Genomic DNA, 20,041 nt, shown 5'->3' with positions numbered 1-20,041 from the left:
ATCCTACACTTCACCACAGTAAACATGGATATTTGCTATGATCAAAGCCGTGCCATTTTAAAGCCATTATGAGACGGGAATGTTTGATCTTCCTGTGAACACAGGAACCAGTGGTCATTTGTAGTTCACCCACACTCAGAATCATGAATCAAAACCATTTTATTAAAGGGGACATGACTAAATATTCTTTAATTGCTTTTACATTTCTACAGATTTGAAAATAAATATGTTTGGATTATCCCTTATTTTCTGATTGAATGGATTATGTTGCATTAACATAATATTTTTGGTGTTATTCCTGAACAACAATGTCGTAAGAAACTGTTTAGTAACCAGTGTTTACCACATTGAATATTAATCACATTTAGTGATACGTTTATGAAAATTTCACCCAAAACCTTCACTCAAAGTTAATCTTCAATTATTGTAGTGTTTTTGACCCTGAGGCCAAAATGATGATTTTTTAGAAGAATATTTCAGCCCTGTAGGTCCATACAAAGCAAGTGAATGGTGACCAGACCGTTCAAGCTCGAAAAATCACATAAAGGTACATTAAAGTAATCCATAAGACTCCAGTGGCTTAAAATATGTCTTCTGAAGTGATGCAATCACTTTGAGTGAGAAACATATAAATTTATAGTGGAGATTTATAGTAAAAAAAAAAAGGATGGAAATATTGATCTGTTTCTCACCCAAAGTGATTGCATCACTTCAGAAGACATACATTATATTTAACCACTGAAGACATATGGATTACATTTATATACCTTTATGTGAGTTTTCGAGCTTGAAAGGTCTGGTCACCATTCACTTGCATTGTATGGACCCTCAGAGCTGAAATATTCTTCTAAAAATCTTTGTTTTTGTTCTGCAGAAGAAAGTAAGTCATACACATCTGGGATGGTATGAAAATGAGTAAATGAGTAAAATTTTTGGGTGAACTATCCCTTTAACTCTTCAGTACGCCGCCCCATTGACCTCCATTGTAAGTGCATTTCTTTACATGCATTTTTCTTTTGTTTTCACAAACTGTGGGACGAGTCATAATGATTTGCTGTGGTAATTGACAGCATGTCAAAGATGCTGTTGTTTGAGTTTAAGTTGTATTCATCCTAGAATATTCCTTTAAGACTTCAATGCAACTTCACCCATTAGCTGCCAGCAGAAGTCAAAGAAGAGAGTGATTGTTTGACTCTGTGTTTCTCACTGAGAATAAATGTCATTGGAAATGAAATGCTGTCTTTTCTCCTGTCACTCAGCTGCTGCTGCAGAACTTTAACAGAGTGAGGCGCTGTATCATGTTCCTAATCAATGTTGGCTGCTATATCAACAGCTGCTTTGAGTGGGAGTCTCCTCAGAGGAGCATCTGTGCCTTTCTGGTAAGGAGCAAAATATATATTCACACGCAATCGCTTTCAGTGGCTCAAAAATTATTTAGACACTTAAGCCACAAATTTACTATGAGTTTCATTGCATTAGATAAAAAATAGCAAACCAAGTGGCGTCTGCAAACAAATTATACTAGAGCTTTACTGAGAACAATTTTCACCAATTGCTTCTAATCTTTAGTTCATCACATTAATAATGGACATGTTCCACTAAAAGTTTGACAACCAGACATTGTCCAAATACAATACTTTTTGATCACATTTTTAAACAGAATATCCACTGTTACAATTTAAAACCTTACAAAATCATTTTTGTTATACTTTTTACTTACTACTTTTTGGGGCCATTGAATCCAAAATCCACTGAGGATTTACACTATTATGTCTATAGTTCTTACAAATCAAATGTGAAGTAAACTTCCAGGTCTGTTGTCTTTGTATGACATATGCAGCAGCATGCAAAAGCAATTTGTAATGCAATTCACACATTTTTAGGTGTGGCTTCAGTCTCCATATGTATGTTTTGGGGTGACTGCACATAGACTTGCTCGTTGGGAATGGTCCTCTGAATTTAGGGCCCTCTCTGTCATACCTTGTACCTTCAGATTGTAATTGGACAGTTGAACCTTCATGAAAAGGACACCTGCTCTAAGTGGGCTGTATGACTAAATGCTAGCACAGGACGTGCTGGCTAATCTTCGCATGTGATGCAGCATAATTCACTGCAGGGCCTGTCTGTTACAGGACTCGCGTGTCTTTAAGTGTTGCTGGGCAGGCCATTAACATTTGCTGGTTGACACATTTTAATTTCGGGACACTTCAGAAAACAAAAGCTGAGGGCACAGGGTGTGAGTGGAGGGACAGCTGAATCGATCAATTAACATTTCAGTTGAACACTTTCCTTCGTGGTTGTTAAGAAAAAAAACAATGAAACTGTCACAGAAAGAAATGTCAAGAGAATTGTGTTGAATAAAACAAAACAAAAATATGTTAAATTTGTTCTTAATGTTCAGATGTATTATGAAGAATTCGTATTTAGCCACATTCAGTATGTCTGACCTGAACTACCAAAGTTATAAAAAAAAACTAACACTTTTGTTTAAACCTGTATAAATAATGAACTTCATCTTCATGCATTAAAAGGTTATTCATACTGTCTTATAATACACAATATAATGCATTACAGTATATATTTTAATAAATTATTGTAACCACAGTAATAAAACAATATAATTATAAATATTATAATATTATGATACTCATTTATTATAATTATCTATTCTAACACTATTATCTATTATAATGTTTTAATACACTATACTCTTTATGAATAGCTACATACATAATTTTATTGTATTACTGATGAGGAAAATTTAGTTGAAACTCTGAAAAGAGTAGAATTGACAGAAATGAATGTCACATTTTAAATGGAAACAAAGATGTTGTTACAACGTAATGGTTTTTTACACAGCAACTGAGCTTAAATTATTCATGAGAACATATAGCTGATTATAAGGAGTATTTTAAAGCATTATGAATACCTTACAGTGCATTAAATATCTTCAAGTAGAGTGTTACCAAAAATCTTTAAAAATAAATAAATAAATAAACAAGTGTAATTCTTTTGTAACTTTTGTATTACTTTTGTAGTTTCCCCATTAGCTATTAATGTTATGTTTTGCAATCTAAATCTCACTCCTTAAGAGCTCTCTTAATCATCATGCTGATTTCTTTCTTTATCATCAGCCATCTGGTTCAGGTGAGTCTTCACCGCTGCGTTGAGATGCACATCTGTGCCGTTCTATCAGCCACTGACAGTTGTAAGCCAAAAGAATACAATAGTCAGACACCGGCGGAGTTGATTTTGCATTCAAGACTTACAGAACCTCAGGTGCTTGCCGTACAAAGTTTAGCCAAAGCAAAGGGGCTGCTTGCAACGCACAGATAAAACCAGCTGCGATGTACAGCAAGTGTTGTGATTTGCTATTCCGGTATTTTTAAGTCTGTGCCTTTTTGACATTGGAGTGTTTTTGTTTTTAGGTTAGGTTTTGAGGTTTTATTGGTGTTTTTGTTCATGTTCTTGTGAATTTGTTGCAGAAACTCTTCCAAAGTCTTTTTGTTTGGTATCTGTAAGCGTGCAATTAGAACTTTGTCCCTTGAACGCTGTTGTTCCAAATACTCCTGCCTTTCCTTAAAGGTGACGTGTGTATTATTTATTTATTTATTTTTTATTTTTTGTTAAAACACTTTCTCTCTAACGCAGGTTGATATTCAACTGTTAGTGAGCCATTCGTAGGTTGATTCCCCAAAAAGTGTAAACACTGTGGCTCTATGGAGCTATCAAAACATTATTTGTTTGAACAGCCCGACAGGCCCAACATAGAGAAACATTGGTTTGGTAAACCAGTTTGAAATTTTTGCAATTCCAATTGCAATTCCAGAAATGACACACTTCAGCTTTAATTTTTTAGCATTTCAGTGTTTGCTATTTCTGGTATGTTTTTTTATGTTAGGTTAGCTTTTGAGTTTTTTTTTTTTGTTTAGTTTTTTTTGTATATTTACTAATGTTGTTGAGATTTTATTTACAGAAGCAGAGACTAAGAATTTTTTTTTTATGTGTTACTGTGCCATTTCTGATGCTCTAAATACTCAAAATTGCCTTTCCTTCAATGTGTGTAAACCTTTGTGTGTATGTCCTTGATGCACGTGTATATTCGTGATCGCGCGCACATAGAGACACACATTTGATAGCGTGCCGGCCATTCAATACGACACAGTTCACAGCATCTGCACAATGGACAAAGCTTCAAGAGTATTCGCGTGCGTGTATGCGCTCATCCATGCATACATGCGTGCACTTTCAAGTGTGTGTGGGTGTCTGCGCGAGTGTTTGTGCATCTGCGAACACCTGTAAGCTGAGCGTTTGTGCTGGGTGAAAGTGGGCCATTGTTCTGGCTGGCAGAGAGCTGTTCATAAAGGCTGCTCTGTGCCAGCCCTCCCCGCACCACCCTAGCCCTCCCCAGCTCATTATTGCTCCCGCACCAACTCTTCCTCCAAACAAATTTGCCGTAACTCTACCTGCAATTTGGCCTTGAATTTGGGAGCAAATAGAGCAAGTATTGTGTGTCTTGGGGATAAGAGTGATGTGTGTGTGTAGAGGGTAAGGAGAGGGAGATATTTTGGAAGGGGAGAAGTAAGGAAATGATACCTGGCTTTTATGTGGGGTAAAGTAGGACTCTTATCAGTGGGAGCGCCCAGACAAGAGAGCTGCTACTACAGGAAACTGGAGCAGCCTTCACCTGCTTTGCATTTATATAAAATACAGGAGACAGGAAGAGAGAAACAAATGCTCCATGTGTTTTCAGCCACTGTGTACTACAAGGTGGCACCTTTCTGGTCCAGTCACCTGTCAGCTGACAGCAACAAGAATTATTTTTTGTATTATGGGGAAAATTGCATGGATTAAAGGGATGTTCTGCGTTAAATAAAACTTAAGCTCTATTATCACAGAAAAAAAAAAACACTTACAGTGGAAGTCAACGTACCCCATATTGTCCCAAACATTTCCATTGCAAGTAGATTTCTGTCATAAAGTTTTATTTTCTTGTTTTTGGGTAGTTGAAATACTTTTGAGAAGTTGTGACATGCTGTACTCCATCTAAAACTATTTTACTTATAGTTTCATGATTATTATGCATGCAGGTTGTATGAACTCACATTCATTGAGAGACTACACTAATATTTGGCATAATATATATGTCATAATGCAGGACCATTTAAAATGAACTAGTTAAGGCAAATAAAATGTTGAAATGTTGACCAGTCACTACCAGTCACCAGTCATGAAAAATAAAAAAATAAAATCATGTACATGTTATTTGTCAACTACCCTATTACAAACTTAAGGGACAAAGGAATAATTTTCTGTGCTAATCGACAGCGTGCCACAGATGCAGTGTTGGGTGTAATTAGATTACTAAGTATTTAGTTACTGTAATCTAATTACTTTTAGGCACAAAAAGTAGTGTAACTCATTACATTTTAAATTCTTGTAATCAGATTATAAATGAAAGTAATTACTTTTAAGAACATTACTTAGGTTACTAATATTTTAAAAAATATATTATGTGTAATACAATCATTGTATTAATATAATACAAAATGTAAATTCATATGTTCATATGTACATCTGTTGCGTTTCTGTGACAACTGAAGGGTGTGCAACAATGATCAAGGAGAAAATAGACATTGTTTTGAATTTGTTGTGCGGAAAAACAAAATAAATGCGTTTTAGAAAGTAACTTAAAAGTAAAGTAATTAGTAATGTGATTACTTTTTCAATTAAATTATCAGTGAAGTAATCTTATTATAATTTTAGAGAAGTAGTTAGTAATTTGTAGTGGATTACTTTTTTTTAGCAACTTACCAAACACTGCACAGATGTTGATGGAGCTTGTATTTAACCTTGAACCTTTGTTTATGAAGGTTGTACTTCAATCATGAATTAATTACCAGTTAGTAGTGGCAGTTTATGAGTATTGCTTCTATGCGATCTCACCTAATACAGTTATTAGTGCATAGAATAACTTTGGGAACGTTCTCTTCATTATAAACTGTATAGATACAATCAGATTGAGTTTCATGAAGAAAGAACTAAAATGTTCTTTGATAAGCCAAAAGATGGCAGTGCGGCATCACTCACTCCAAATGTATCTCCACCTCACAAATCCAGCCAAAAAGTAGATGAGTTATTGACGTCCATAATCAGCCTCTTATTTGGGTATTTCTACCCACCACTGGCACTATTTAAAATAATCAACACAATGTGATGACTTAATTTCTGAAGTCCAAGTATCGGGGCTGTTGTAGGCTGTGTTGGTAACACACTTTTAATGTGCTAATTCTCAAATGCCTGCTCTGAAGTGCTCAAGCCTGCACTCCACAACACAAAGTGCCAAAATGATATTGAAATTGGCTGCCAAAATGAGCACGTCGTCCATTCCAAAAATCTAGAGAGATGCTGAAACACTTGGCCGATTTAGATCGGTAACGGCTTTTGTTGAGGGACTTAATCTCAAGTGCTTTTGCTTGGATAAAATCAAATAGATGTTTAAAATGACATCAAATTTACATGGCACTTGATGTTAGAGATGGATGTGGACTGCAATAAAATGCTAAAATCATTTAGTTCTTTAGTATTCCAGTTATTGAAATTCATTTGGGAAGTGTGAGGAAAATACAGGCATTCTTTTGTCATGTTTCAGATTAATTTCTGGTTTTCTGCTCATTTTATACATTTCTGATTTCAAATTTGAATAATAATAAAAAAAAAACTTTTCCAATCTAACATGTTCCAATTTTTTGGTGTGAAAACCATTTAATAATTACTGCATAGATGTTGTAGATTTTGTAAGAAAGAAAATCTTTAAAAAAAATTGAAGAACAATGAAAGAAATCTGTGCATCCCATATCATCTGTGATACCATTGTCTTCTTCTTTAACTTTGAAAGGCGGATGTTGTGCTTTTGATGTCCAATTTACATTTTAATAGTTATTGATGGTAATAGCAATAGTACGTTTTTTCTTTTTCCTTTTCTTTCTTTCTTTCTTTCTTTCTTTTAGATTAACGTATTGACAGGAAATTACATTTCAGATACAGTTTCATGAATAGATATCATAGTTTGTATTAGATTACTTTCGGTCCCGAGGCTTGGTGAATCATTGTAAGAGAAGGATCTGTGCAGGTGGAGAGGTTACAGTATGTGCCCTGAACTGAACACTGCAGTACTGAAGTACAGGAACTCACACAGAGAAATGAGAAACTGAATGTCGTGGCTCTGGAATGGCCGCCAAAGCCGCTGAATTGTTAGTGGCTGGGATTGTGAATACCTGGATGCGCTCTGACAAAGCCTCTTGTCGCGCATTTGCAGATTCAGTTTCTCCCTTTCCTCTCTTTCACCCGGACCTTTCTCTTCCCCTTCAGTCTGGTTTCTGGGGGTCTGTGGCCCTTCCCTCCCTGAGGAGGGCTCTCTGTGGGGGACTTGGGGTTAAATGAGTGTCTGGGGCTAAAAGAATGTCCCTAGAGCTCTGGGCATCTCTCTCTTGGCCAGTGGACTGTGTGAAAGAGAGAAGGGTCACTTTAAGCAGGTGAAGTGTCGGCTTACATCAACTGTCAATCAAACTTGGGCCCTCAGCTAGAATAACCAAACTTAAGAGATGGTATTCAGCGACAGGTTAAGTAACCCCCAGGCATATGAAAACAAGATGGACACTGTGGAGTATAGAGACAAAGATATGGGTTTTCGTTATAAGTGATAGATTAACGAATGATCCCTTTGCATGGATTGAACCTCTTGAAAGAAGTAAGGGGCAAAATAAATAAATAAATAAAAGCAAAAAGAAAAACATCCTGTCAACATATGTTGAAGAGAGTATTTTTTTTTTCTATAATAAATTATTGTGATTTTATGAATGAACACATGGAAAATATTAATTCAATGTGAGGAAATACTAATTACTTTTTTTCTGGAAAAAAAAAATATTTGGCTCTAACTACTGGTACACTACATATGTTTTTGTTTTTGTCTGCAATAAATTCAAGCTTGCTCTATAGGAACTGGTAATAAAATGCCTAATGTTACAGAATTTGAGTAATAGATGTAAGCATTTTACTCCAAATGCACTCAGATTATTTCATAACAGGTGCAATGAGTTATATATGTGATTTTTTTTTTCCTCCAGCTATTTGTGATTTTAGTGCTCTTGTCAATAGTATGGACTTAGTTGATAAGACATGCACTATAGAAAGAGACCATTTAAAGAACTCTAGATAAAGTTTGAGCCAGTGTTGATAGTAGAGACTTACTGTAAAATTATTATGCGCCAAAGATGTGCTTAATTTGTGTTTCGTGTCCATTTTCATTTAAATGTGCAGTGTGTGCATGCCGAGGTAGCAGTGCTGTAATGGATAGTGCAGAGGGCATGAAAACACATCTGACCTATTCCTGGAAGAGCCAGAGAAATGCCACTGCTCTCTCTCTCTATCTTTCTCTCTCTCTCTCTCTCTCTCTCTGTGTGTGTGTGTGTGTGTGTGTGTTTGTTTGTGGGAGCATGTCTGGTGCACTTGTAATTGTGTGCTGTGTACACCCTTTGTATGTTATGTAGGTCTTTGTGGTATGTGTTGTGTGTGTATGCATGTCCATATGTATATTAGTATATTTAAAGTGCATTTCATAAATTAAAAAGAGACTTTAAGATTTTACTCTTTCACAAATAACCATTGCATTATTTCACCCAGTAAGTGAGTGAAATTTATTTTTAATGAATTGAATACTTTGAACTCCTGAAAACTAAATACAACAGTATCATGTTATGTTTTTTTGTATTCAGTTGATTTAACAAAAAACTAAACACATCAATATTATGTTTTGTCTTTTTGTATTCAGTTGAGTTTACATTAATATTCATTATAGTGAACACCACTGCTTTCTCAAACTGAGATATTCATTATTATTATCTGTGAATTATATTGTCACAGCCTGCTGGGAATTTTGCTTTTGCTGTAAATATGTCTCACAGAAGCAAAGTGTGGAGATTTTACATTTTGATTTGAATGCATTTGTGATGAGTTGTGAGATTTTCTTTTTTGCAAGTTGTTTCGATTAGTGGCTTTACTAGAAAACAGATGCATTTACTCTGGCTCTACTTCATGTTTTCATTTTTTCATTTTTTTTTTTTTTTTTTTTTTTTTTTTTAAAGAATGAAAACATTTATTAAAGGAATATTCCAGGTTCAAATCAAGTTACGGTCAATCGACAGCATTTGTGGCAATAATATTGATTACCACAAAAATAAAATTTTGACTTTAAAAAAAGCACAAATGTGGATTCAAGTGAGGCACTTACAATGAAAGTCAGTGGGGCCAATCTGTAAACATTAAAATACTCATTATTTAAAAAAAATAAAATAAATTGTTTTAACATGATTTTAGTGTGATAAAATCGCTTACTAACCTTTTCTGTGTAAAGTTATAGCCAATTTTACAACTTTGTTGACATGACAATGTAATGTCAACAAACCATAAAACCCTAAAATGACTATAAAAATGACAATTTAAACAACATTACAGCTCAAATAATACATGTACAACAATACAACAGAATAATTCATGTAAGTTATTTTATAAAATTATAAGCTTCACATTTCTGTTTAAAGCCGGCACCATTCACTTCTATTGTAAGTTCCTCGCTGTAACTTCAATTTTTGCAATTTTTAAAGAAAAGGAGGAATGACTCAAATTTTTTTTTTCTTTTTTTTTTTTTTTTTTTGCTAATCAACATTATGCCACAAATTCTGTCGCTTGAGCTCAACTTGTATTGAACCCAGAATATTCCTTTAATATGATGTGGATTAGTTATTATTGGAAGTTATTTTTCCTTAAATTCTATAGTTCATAGTTTTCTCATTAGTTATAGCTGGCACATTAAAGACAATTTATATGCAGTGATATAAAAATATAATTTTATGTGGATTATGAGAGTTGGGTCACATCTTAATCAGAAAGCCATTTCAATGCATAAACAGTATATTTAACGTTTTTTTTTTGTTTTGTTTTTTTACAAACCTGCTACAAAAATGTCAGAATGTTACTCTGTGTCTTGCCCTTTTATGGTCAGGTTCTGGCTCCCTCTGTGGAGTTGTCACATGTAAACATTCAGTCAGTTAAAGCTGTGGGGTGATGGGCCACAGGGCCACATATTACTTTAGATGAAGAACTGAAATTTGTGTAAGGCTGCATGTTTTAAGTAGGATTTATTAGGAGAATGACACACTCGCAAACGATGGACTCATTCACTGTGTTCAGACTTAAAAGCATCATCTGTTCTCTCACATGAAAAATTATGTTTGGTAGTACTGGTTGTCAGGTGTTCTGAAGGCACCCAATAAAAGCCAAATTTAGATATGAAGGAAAATTATTTTTTCTTTTGCAATTTTCTAAAAAAAAAAAAAGTATAATAAATCACCAATGGTGGGCCTTTTTGTTCTTTTAAGTATTCATATACAACATGCTTGCAAAACTTTCAATTACATTAAAACTTTTGTAAAATATCACATAGTCATATAGTCTTCTTTGTTGATGTATTTAAATGTACAGTAGAATGAGGAATGTTTTTGTTTTATAAATGCAGGAATCTGTTGAATGAAACTGGAGTTCTTTTCTTGTATTTGTTCATTCATTATGCTCCCTCTCTCCTCTTTTTCTTTCTATAGTTTTTTGTTGTAGTCGTTTGGAATTTTGAGCTCTATATGGTCCCGTTGGCTCTGCTGATGCTGCTGGCCTGGAACTACATTCTCATCACTTCAGGGAAGGACACTAGACAGGGAGACATGGTGAGTTGCCTCACACACTGACCCGCACCTGTCTCCATACACCCGTATTAATATTCAGTAAATTAATATGTGATATCTCCACTTTCTGAATTGAATCCTTAAAATAAAAAAAAAAATAAAAAATCAAATTGAATCCCAGATATTTTCATTAGGCACTTCTTTATTAAATGCATGGATAAAAACTTTGGGAAATTATTGTTTTTCCATTGTGGAGCAGGTGGGTTCTCACTTTGAGTATTGCTGCGTTGCACTACAGGCTGTTTATTTATTTAATTAAATGGTGTCACAACTGTATCATTCTAAAAAGGTTAAATTTTTAATCATGCTCATGTGTGTTTACAAAGTGTCAAAATGCCCTGCAACATTTCCATTACAGTACTGCTATGATTTTGTTTCCTTTTTTAAAGCTGTTGTTGGACTGAATGTGTGCGCTTAAAGGAGCATTAATGCCACAAAGGTATAAACAGAACTAACCTTAAAGTTAAAAAGAATAATTTGTGTATGCATATGCATTTTTGTAAATCTTTGAGTTGGAGTTTGTGAACTTGATATAGTAACTGAACAAAAGAATTAGAGTTCAATAAAATGATCCAAGGATGATAGAAAAGTATTTGTAGATCATTATTTCAGGGTGTACATACGTTTTTACCAGGAATAGTCCCATTATATATATCTAGAGTATCTAGGATATGCTTTGAGTAAATGGGACAGCCATATGAACTACATTTTCTTAAGTGTCCTGGATACAAGCAAAAGTTTTACTGTTTTAGAGTCTTTGTTATTCTTTTAAAATCTCTAACCTTATGAGCTACTCTAGTTTTACTAAGAAGGGAGACCAAAAAATAAAGTAAGGATAACCGAAGGACCTGATGAAAGTGACTGTCCACACCACCTGCTCTTTGTTTTGTCCTCTAGATGGCGACATTGTTTGCAAAAACTCTAAACTAAGGTTATGCATTATACATTTATGTGGCTCTAGGGGTGTGTTTATCTTGATATAATGAGTACATTTTACAGCATACAGCATACATTTCCTTCCCACTTAACATGTATATCAATAAATTAAGCTGCAATTCATTTAAATAAAAAAAAATAAAAGGATGCATAATGTACTTGCACTTTTTTTTTTTATCATCATCAAAATTGTTGGTTAAAATTTATATGACTGTATAAGGCAAAGTGTATGTTTTAGATTCTGTAACAGGTCACCATTTCTTTTAAGTTCTTAACCATTTTCATTTTAAATCCTGCAGTGTGACAAATGTTGTCTCACAATTAATATTAGCTATGTAAAGCTGCATGCATAATAATTGTAAAAGAATTAGCAAAATGTTGTTTAATATAGTTTTTGGATGGAGAATAGCAAGTCACACGCAGGACATGTCAACTTTCCAAAAGTATCTAAAGTTCTAAAGATTAGATCATTAAGATCTAAACATCTAATGTGTCTAATCTAAAGATAAAATATTTATACTGTAATGCACAGACAATATGAAAAATGCCTTCTTTGGAAAAAACACATACAGTTTCCTGTTGCGGTAACCACTTAATCCTAAATATATTTCATGCATTCATTAATTGCAGGGTTTATTTCTCCCATTTGTTTTGAGCTGGCTAGGTCAGAAGTCAGGGATTCAGAACTAGGTAATGGGTCAGAGGTGACACTGTGCGGATCTGTGGATATTAAACACATGAGAGGGCTGGAGTTTGGGGTACTGCCTTTAACCCCTTATTCCTCCCTCCAGAACCTCTCTTCTCTCTTACAGTCCATTGTTCTGCATTTTGACGACTGTAACCACAACAGATGAGCCACTGCTGGGGCTTGCAAGAGTGAGAGAGTCTGAAACACTAAACACGCATACATACAGGGAGTCTGCTTTCCATTAGCTGGAAAATAACTGATGAACCTTAGCTTGGACACTCCAGCACTTTCTAGCGCTTAAACAGAGAAAATTTAGGGTGAATACAGGTAAAGTGTGACGCTTTCTGATAATTATTAGGGGGCCAAGCACAGAAGGTGCGTAGGTGCCTATTGTGTTTGTTGGTGTTCTTTTTAGGGGCCAAGTGCCAAAGGTGCGTAGGCACCTATTGTTTCTGTTAGTGTTCTTTTTAGGGGGCCAAGCAGCGAACCTGCTGGAACCCTATTGTAATTGTACTGATTTTCTTCTTCTTCTTTTTTTTCTGCCCTAAAAGTGACTGGGCGTCAGAGACCGTAAGTTGTGGAGACACCAAACTACATCTCTGATTTCATTTGTGTCTATAATTTTATTCTGCCATCTTTAATTTTATGAAAAACCTTTTTTGAACATAATTTGGTATACATCATCTACAGGCCTCCCCCTGACAAATATTTATCAAAAGAATTTCGATACGTGAAATTGTTCAGAAGATATTAATGATACAATTCCTTTGGTTTAACGCAATTTGAGTAATTGATCAATATCTACTCAACACAAACTCCAAAAAGAACCAAACTCGGTACACGTAGTCAACAGGACGTTTAGAAGATGCCAGAAAAGTTTCGTACAATTTCACCCTTAGGGGGTGCTACAACAAAAAACTGTCATTCCAACTGTCCGATTTGCATGGAAATTGGCGTGCGTCATCTGGAGACACTCAGGACAAAAAAGTTATTAAAAGAATTGTGATAGACCAAACTGTTTTTGAATGGCGCTTCAATAAATTCAATGAAGAACGCGCCAAATTGAATTTGAGGCTGTATCTCCACAATGCTTTGACAGATTGTGATGAAACTTGGTATGTTTCATAGCCGTCATGCCCTGAGGTGACCTGCAGTGTTTCGGCACGGTGCCTCCTATGGGTCAGAAGATATAAAAAAACACTATTTTTGCTTATAACTTCTGAACAGTTTGTCCTAAAATCACGACACTGGACTCTTTAGGTTCTGTGGGCATACCATATTGAATGATACCAGTTTTGCCTATGGCCATTTTGGGCGTTGGCTATTTAAAATTTTGTTGTAAAATGCTGTATTTTACAAATGCATTGGCGTATCATTACGAAACTCGGTATGTGTCATCGGCACGATGCCCTGAAGGTGTTCAACAAGTTTCAGGACAGCGCCACCTTGTGGTCAAAAATATATAGAAATATATAAAAATTGTTATCCCAAGTTGCTCGTAAAGACCATTGGTGCCTATGGTACCTACGATCAACTTACACAAACGATGCTTTTGGGAAACACAGCCCAGAACAGTTAATAAATAAACATCTGACTCACGGCACTGCATTTCTTTACTCTCAGTCATCTCTGACTTCAACATAACAAAAGTTCTGTATACTATCCCCTTAACTGCATTTAGCAGAAAATTACATTTTCAACTTTAAATGGTTTTTACTCTTGAATGCTTGGGACTAGAGACCTAATTTTGGTCTCTTTTTAAAAAAATGACACTTGGGAGATTATTGTGCATGTGAAATCAGTTAAGTTAATTTTAAAAATGTTATAGAAGTTTGTTTATTGAAATGAAAATGCAATGCATTAAACTTTTATTTCATTTATTAAAAATATATAAAAAAATACATGTGGTGGCCAAAAAAATATAGAAAATTAAATCCATATATCAAACCAAGTTGTGTCCAAAATTTCAAGTAAATAAGTTATAAAATGCCAAATTTCTTAGAATTATTGTAGACGCAGTACCAAACGTGGCCACAAGATGACATCAAAGCTCCATTGTTCCAAGAGTGACATACTCAAATGCCTGTCATTCTGAAATGCCTGGGTCTATAGACCTAATTTTGGACTCTTTTTAAAGAAAACACTTCGGATATTATTGTGCAAGTGAAATCAGTTATTTAAGTTAATTAAAGAAAATTTATAGAATTTTAAGTTTATTGAAATGAAAATGCAATGCACTAAACTTTTATTACATTTATTAAAAATATATAAAGAAAATATATGTGGCACCCAAAAAAAAAATTACAGAAAAATAAGCCATACATCAAACCAAGTTGTGTCCCAAATTTCAAGTAAATAAATTATAAAATACCATATTTATCAAACATTTACTAGATGCTGTACCAAAAGAAATCAGAACTCAATTGGTACTTTTGAATAAAAGTAATTTCAGAATTTTTTTTGAAAAACTAATTTCATAAACACCACTCAAACCACATATGAAGACACACTATTTTATTGCAAAACATTATTTAAAATATATTACAGATTATAATTATTATGATTAAATGTATAATGCATGGTTACAGTGTAAGTGTTTGCATAGATCCACTGAAAGAAGCAGCGAAAATGTTAGATTTCCTCTCCGATCGGTCATCAGAAATGGCAGAAACTGATTATATACACCACTAAATAAAATAATAAATGATCCAAAGAGCCCATTCATTTACACCGATCAGCACATGTATATGTAGCTTTAGCCCAATAGCTGCTAGGAGTCTGTGGCAGCGGGGGCGTGGTCAAGCGTCTCTCCGGAGAGAGATAAAGCGGTAAGGGCGCTTACACCTGAGTTAAATTATGTCTAACACCTGTCTCTAATTTCAGTGAGCACGGGGAGAGCGGCATAAATAGAGCCACACCGCAGGTAGACGAGAGAGAGAGCCTGGGCACGGATTGTGAAGCCAAGAGTTATTATTACAAAGTTGAGAGTTTATTTTGTGAACTAGTTTGTGGATTTTTTTTAGACTGAGTTATTGAACAACGTAAAAGCCTTGAGAGTGTGTATGTACTGCAGAGAGGAAAATAAAACGCTTACCTGAACCAGTAAATCTGCTTCTCGCCTCCTCCTTCCACTGAGAAGTGTTACAGAGTCCAAATACAGAATATGCGCTCCTGCTGGTTTAGCGTTTATTCCTCCTCAAAACTGCATGGAACTTATTCCAAAGTACTCAAATCTAGCTAGATTGTAGTGTTTTTGCATAGATCCATTGAAAGAACCAGCGAAAATGTTAGATTTTGTCTCCGATCGGTCATCAGAAATGGCAGAAACTGGTTTTGTTAGCATTGGAAGCCAGTATTTATTCACATTTCTAACAAACATATCATATTTTTGCTTGGCATAAATTATATAATAGATTGTTTACACCACTAAATAAAATAATAAATGATCCAAAGAGCCCATTCGTTCACACTGATCAGCACATGTGCATGAATCTTTAGCTGTATAGCTGCTATTAGTCCAAACACAAAATATGCGCTCCTGTCGGTTTAGAGTTTATTCCTCCTCAAAACTGTGTGGAACTTATTCCACAATACTCAAATCTAGGTAGATTTTATTTATTTTTTATTTTTTATTTTTTTATTTTTTTATAGATCCATTGAAAAAAGCTTAAAAAAAAAAAGCATAAAACATCCCATATATGGGCCAGTACCAGTTAACGGGCTAAACTAGCTCTTCAGTATACTTACTGTCTGATTGTTCATATGACAACTAAAGAAGAAAACATTTGCAACATTTTGTTAGGAATGTATTTCAATTTTAATTGATTATATTTAAATGTTTTATCAATTTTATTATGAAATGAATTTTTTTTTTTTTTTTTTTTTTTTAGTCTATCTGAGTGTGTGTATTTTGATAAAATAATTGAAATATGATAAGATGTATCATGGTGCATCAATACTTATTTTGTAATCAAATCATAATGATGTTTCTAAAAGTGCTAATAACTTTTGATATTTTTAGTCTATTGTCATTGATAGACTCCTTGGCTGATGCCAAGAACAATGTATATTATATCACATGTTATTCTATTCATTGCTTTTCAAGCAGTTTGCCTAAAATCTTCACAAAAATGCTATTTTCACAAATTTTGTCATTCCTGTGCTTGGCCCCGATAATTGTTGCTTGCAGCTATATTTATTATTATTATTATTATGCTCTAAAACTGATCATGCAGACCAAACGTAAGGCCTAGAGGCTTGAAGCTTTCAGGGATGGTAGTACTCCGGCTGGCTCAACGTACGCATTGAATCACCCCGATCGGTCCATAGGTGGCGCTATAGTGAACAAAACAATAAAAAAATCACATTTTGGGCCATAACTCTTGGGCCGTAAGGGCTAGAAATGTTTTTTTTTTCCCGTGATTCCTTGCGTCATGCCGAAGAATTTTGCCTCTGTCAAATTTTTGCTCTACCCCTTTGTTTTCCAGCTATTTTGGATTGTTTGAAAAAAAATTCAAAATGAACTCGTCCTAGGCCGTTTACCCAATCAGACCAAACCAGTGCAGAAAGATTCAGAGTCCCGATATGAAAATTTATCAAAGGAATTTTTAAATTTTGATTAATCGTCAATGATACACCAAAACATACGTAGTAGGCAGGGTCACTTTAATTATAATAATTAAAAATCTAAAAATGGCTCTAACTAACCGTTGGTCCGATCAACTTGAAATTTTGCATGCAGTTTCTTTGTCCAATGAGTCATCAAGGACAAAGAAACAGGGACAGTCGCATATCTTGAAAAACATGGCCGCTATCGACCAATCAGCTTTCAGCAGCTTTTATATAGGGTTAAATAAGGCCAATTGGAAAAAAACCTGGTAGGCCTATTTGGCTCTTGGCCCAAGAGGTCTGTGCAAAATGTGAAAAAAATGACCACCGGGAGGTGCTATCGCGTTTTTACATGCATGTAAATCGTTGTGTGTACCGCTGTGTTATATATGTATATGCAGTTTCTTTGTCCAAGGTGCAATCAAGGTGTATGAGGACATTCGCATACCCTGAAAAACAAAATATACTTTTAGCCTCTATTTGAACTAGTCCTAGGCTGTTCGCCTGATCAGAACCAAACCAGTGCAGAAATATTCTCTGGAGTCCCTTTATTAATAATGATCAAAAAAACTGAATTCCGATTCATCGTCGCAAAGCTGCACAAAACGTACACATCTAGCATGGCCACTTTTACTCCATTATAACTCTTGAACGGAATGAGATATTTTCACAAAATTTGAGACACTTATGTATTGGGTCATTCTGAGGACACATAAAAAAATTGCATACCTATGCCTCTTGGTGGCCACTGGCAGGCGCTATCACATTTTTCGAGCATGGAAATGGCTGTATGTCTCGCAGTGTTTAACAAATACATAAGCAATTCATACAACTACATAGGTGTCCTCACTGAAAACTTTGCCTCAAGAATCATTGCTGTCAATCAAATCATTGTTTTAGCATCATCAATTATTTGAAAAACATACTTTTGTGAACTAGTCATAGGTTTTTCATCCAATCAAAATGAAACCAGTTTAGAAAGATTCTTTGGAGTGCCTATATCAATAATGATCAAAAACATGTTGAATTTAATGTTTCACATGGCTATAATGTGTGCGAAGCCTATTACATTTATAAGGCTATATCTCTTGAACACAATGAGCAATCTAGACCAAACTTGAGACAAATTTGTAGGGGATAAAATTGAGGACACATAATAGATTTTCCTGGTATTGGCCACTTGGTGACGCTATAATAATAATAAAAATTCTACAAATGGTTCTAACTATGGAACCGTTGATCAAGATGACTTGAAATTTTGCATGCTGTGTCTTTGTCTAAGGTCTATTAGGACATCTGCATATCTTGAAAAAAATGTCTGCCATTGACCAATCAGGTTTAAGCAGCTTTTAGACAAGTTTAAAAAAGGCCAATCGGAACAAAATGTGGTGGGCCTTTTTGTCTGTTGGTCCAAGAGGTCTGTGCAAAATAAAAAAATAAAAAAAGAACAATCGGCCACCGGGTGGCACTGTCGTGTTTTACATGCATGTAAATTGTTGAATACTATGCGGTTTGTCAAAAAGACACACATTGTTCATATCATATGATACATCTCCTCTTTCTGAACAACTTTGCTTCAAGAACCATTGGTGTCAATGAAACTGTTAATTACATTTTTGAGTTTATTTGAAAAACCTACTTTTGCAAACTACTCCTAGGTTTTTTACCTGACAGCAACAAAACCTGTGTAGGAATAATCTTTACCCAATTTTCCCATGTCGGCCACTTTTGAGTCAGCCATTTTGAATTTTGATGTAAAATGCTGTATTTTACATACGCATTGCTGTATCATTACAAAACTTTGCATGTGTCATCAGCACCATGAAATAATATAACTTTGTGAGCTTATAACTTTTAATGACGCTGGTCTATTTTCATGAGACTGGTCTCGTTATGTTCCTGAGGACTTGCCGAGCACAACAACACCACATTTGCAATTCTTTTCCTTATGGCCTGTTGCCATTTTAAAATTAGTTCCGAAACTACTTTAGTGAATTGCTTCTAGGCCGTTTGTCCGATCAGAATGAAACCACCACCAGTAGAATAGCTGTAAGCAATTTATTTGATGTAGGGAGGAACATGGCAAAATTTCAATTCTAAGGGCCAAAAACAGGTAGATGAATTTAAAAGTTGTCTCCGCTTTTACATAAATGGATATTACTCTTAAACAGAATGAGATATTTTCACCAAATTTGACACACTTATAAACTCAGCAAACTCAGGTGGTCATTAAGACAATAACAGCTTACAGACGGTAAGCAATTAAGGTCACAGTTATAAAAACTTAGGACACTAAAGAGACCTTTCTACTGACTCTGAAAAACACCAAAAGAAAGATGCCCAGGGTCCCTGCTTTTCTGTGTGAATGTGCCTTAGGCATGCTGCATGGAGGCATGAGGACTGCAGATGTTGCCAGGGCAATAAATTGCAATGCCCATACTGTGAGATGCCTAAGACAGTGCTACAGGGAGACAGGAAGGACAGCTGATCGTCCTCACAGTGGCAGACCACGTATAACGACACCTGCACAGGATCGGTACATCCAAATATCACACCTGAGGAACAGGTACAGGATTGCAACAACAACTGCCCGAGTTACACCAGGAACACACAATCCCTCCATCAGTGCTCAGACTGTCCGCAATAGGCTGAGAGAGGCTGGACTGAGGGCTTGTAGGCCTGTTGTAAAGCAGGTCCTTACCAGACATCACCGGCAACAATGTCGCCTATGGGCAAAAACCCACCTTCGCTGGACCAGACAGGACTGGCAAAAAGTGCTCTTCACTGACGAGTCGCAGTTTTGTCTTACCAGGGGTGATGGTTGGACTTGTGTTTATCGTAAAAGGAATGAGCATTATACCGATGCCTGTACTCTGGAGCAGGATCGATTTGGAGGTGGAAGGTCCGTCATGGTCTGGGGCGGTGTGTCACAGCATCATCGTACTGAGCTTGTTGTCATTGCAGGCAATCTCAATGCTGTGGGTTACAGGGAAGCCATCCTCTTCCCTCATGT

General features: G+C 35.3%; 1 protein-coding gene across 4 annotated transcripts in view; it reads left to right on the top strand.

Annotated features, from left to right (window-relative positions):
- The window catches only part of LOC127416940 (multiple C2 and transmembrane domain-containing protein 1-like), a 313,291-nt gene that overhangs the window by 208,455 nt on the left and 84,795 nt on the right, over positions 1-20,041 (top strand). For all 4 annotated transcript variants that reach the window (XM_051656578.1, XM_051656568.1, XM_051656558.1 and 1 more), the window contains 2 exons: positions 1,260-1,379; positions 10,659-10,778. In XM_051656578.1, the coding sequence (XP_051512538.1) occupies positions 1,260-1,379; positions 10,659-10,778 (240 nt within the window). The remainder of the gene's footprint in view (positions 1-1,259; positions 1,380-10,658; positions 10,779-20,041) is intronic.

Source organism: Myxocyprinus asiaticus, chromosome 3, assembly GCF_019703515.2.
Source record: "Myxocyprinus asiaticus isolate MX2 ecotype Aquarium Trade chromosome 3, UBuf_Myxa_2, whole genome shotgun sequence".
Classification (NCBI taxonomy): domain Eukaryota; kingdom Metazoa; phylum Chordata; class Actinopteri; order Cypriniformes; family Catostomidae; genus Myxocyprinus; species Myxocyprinus asiaticus.
This window is presented reverse-complemented; position numbering and strand designations above follow the sequence as displayed.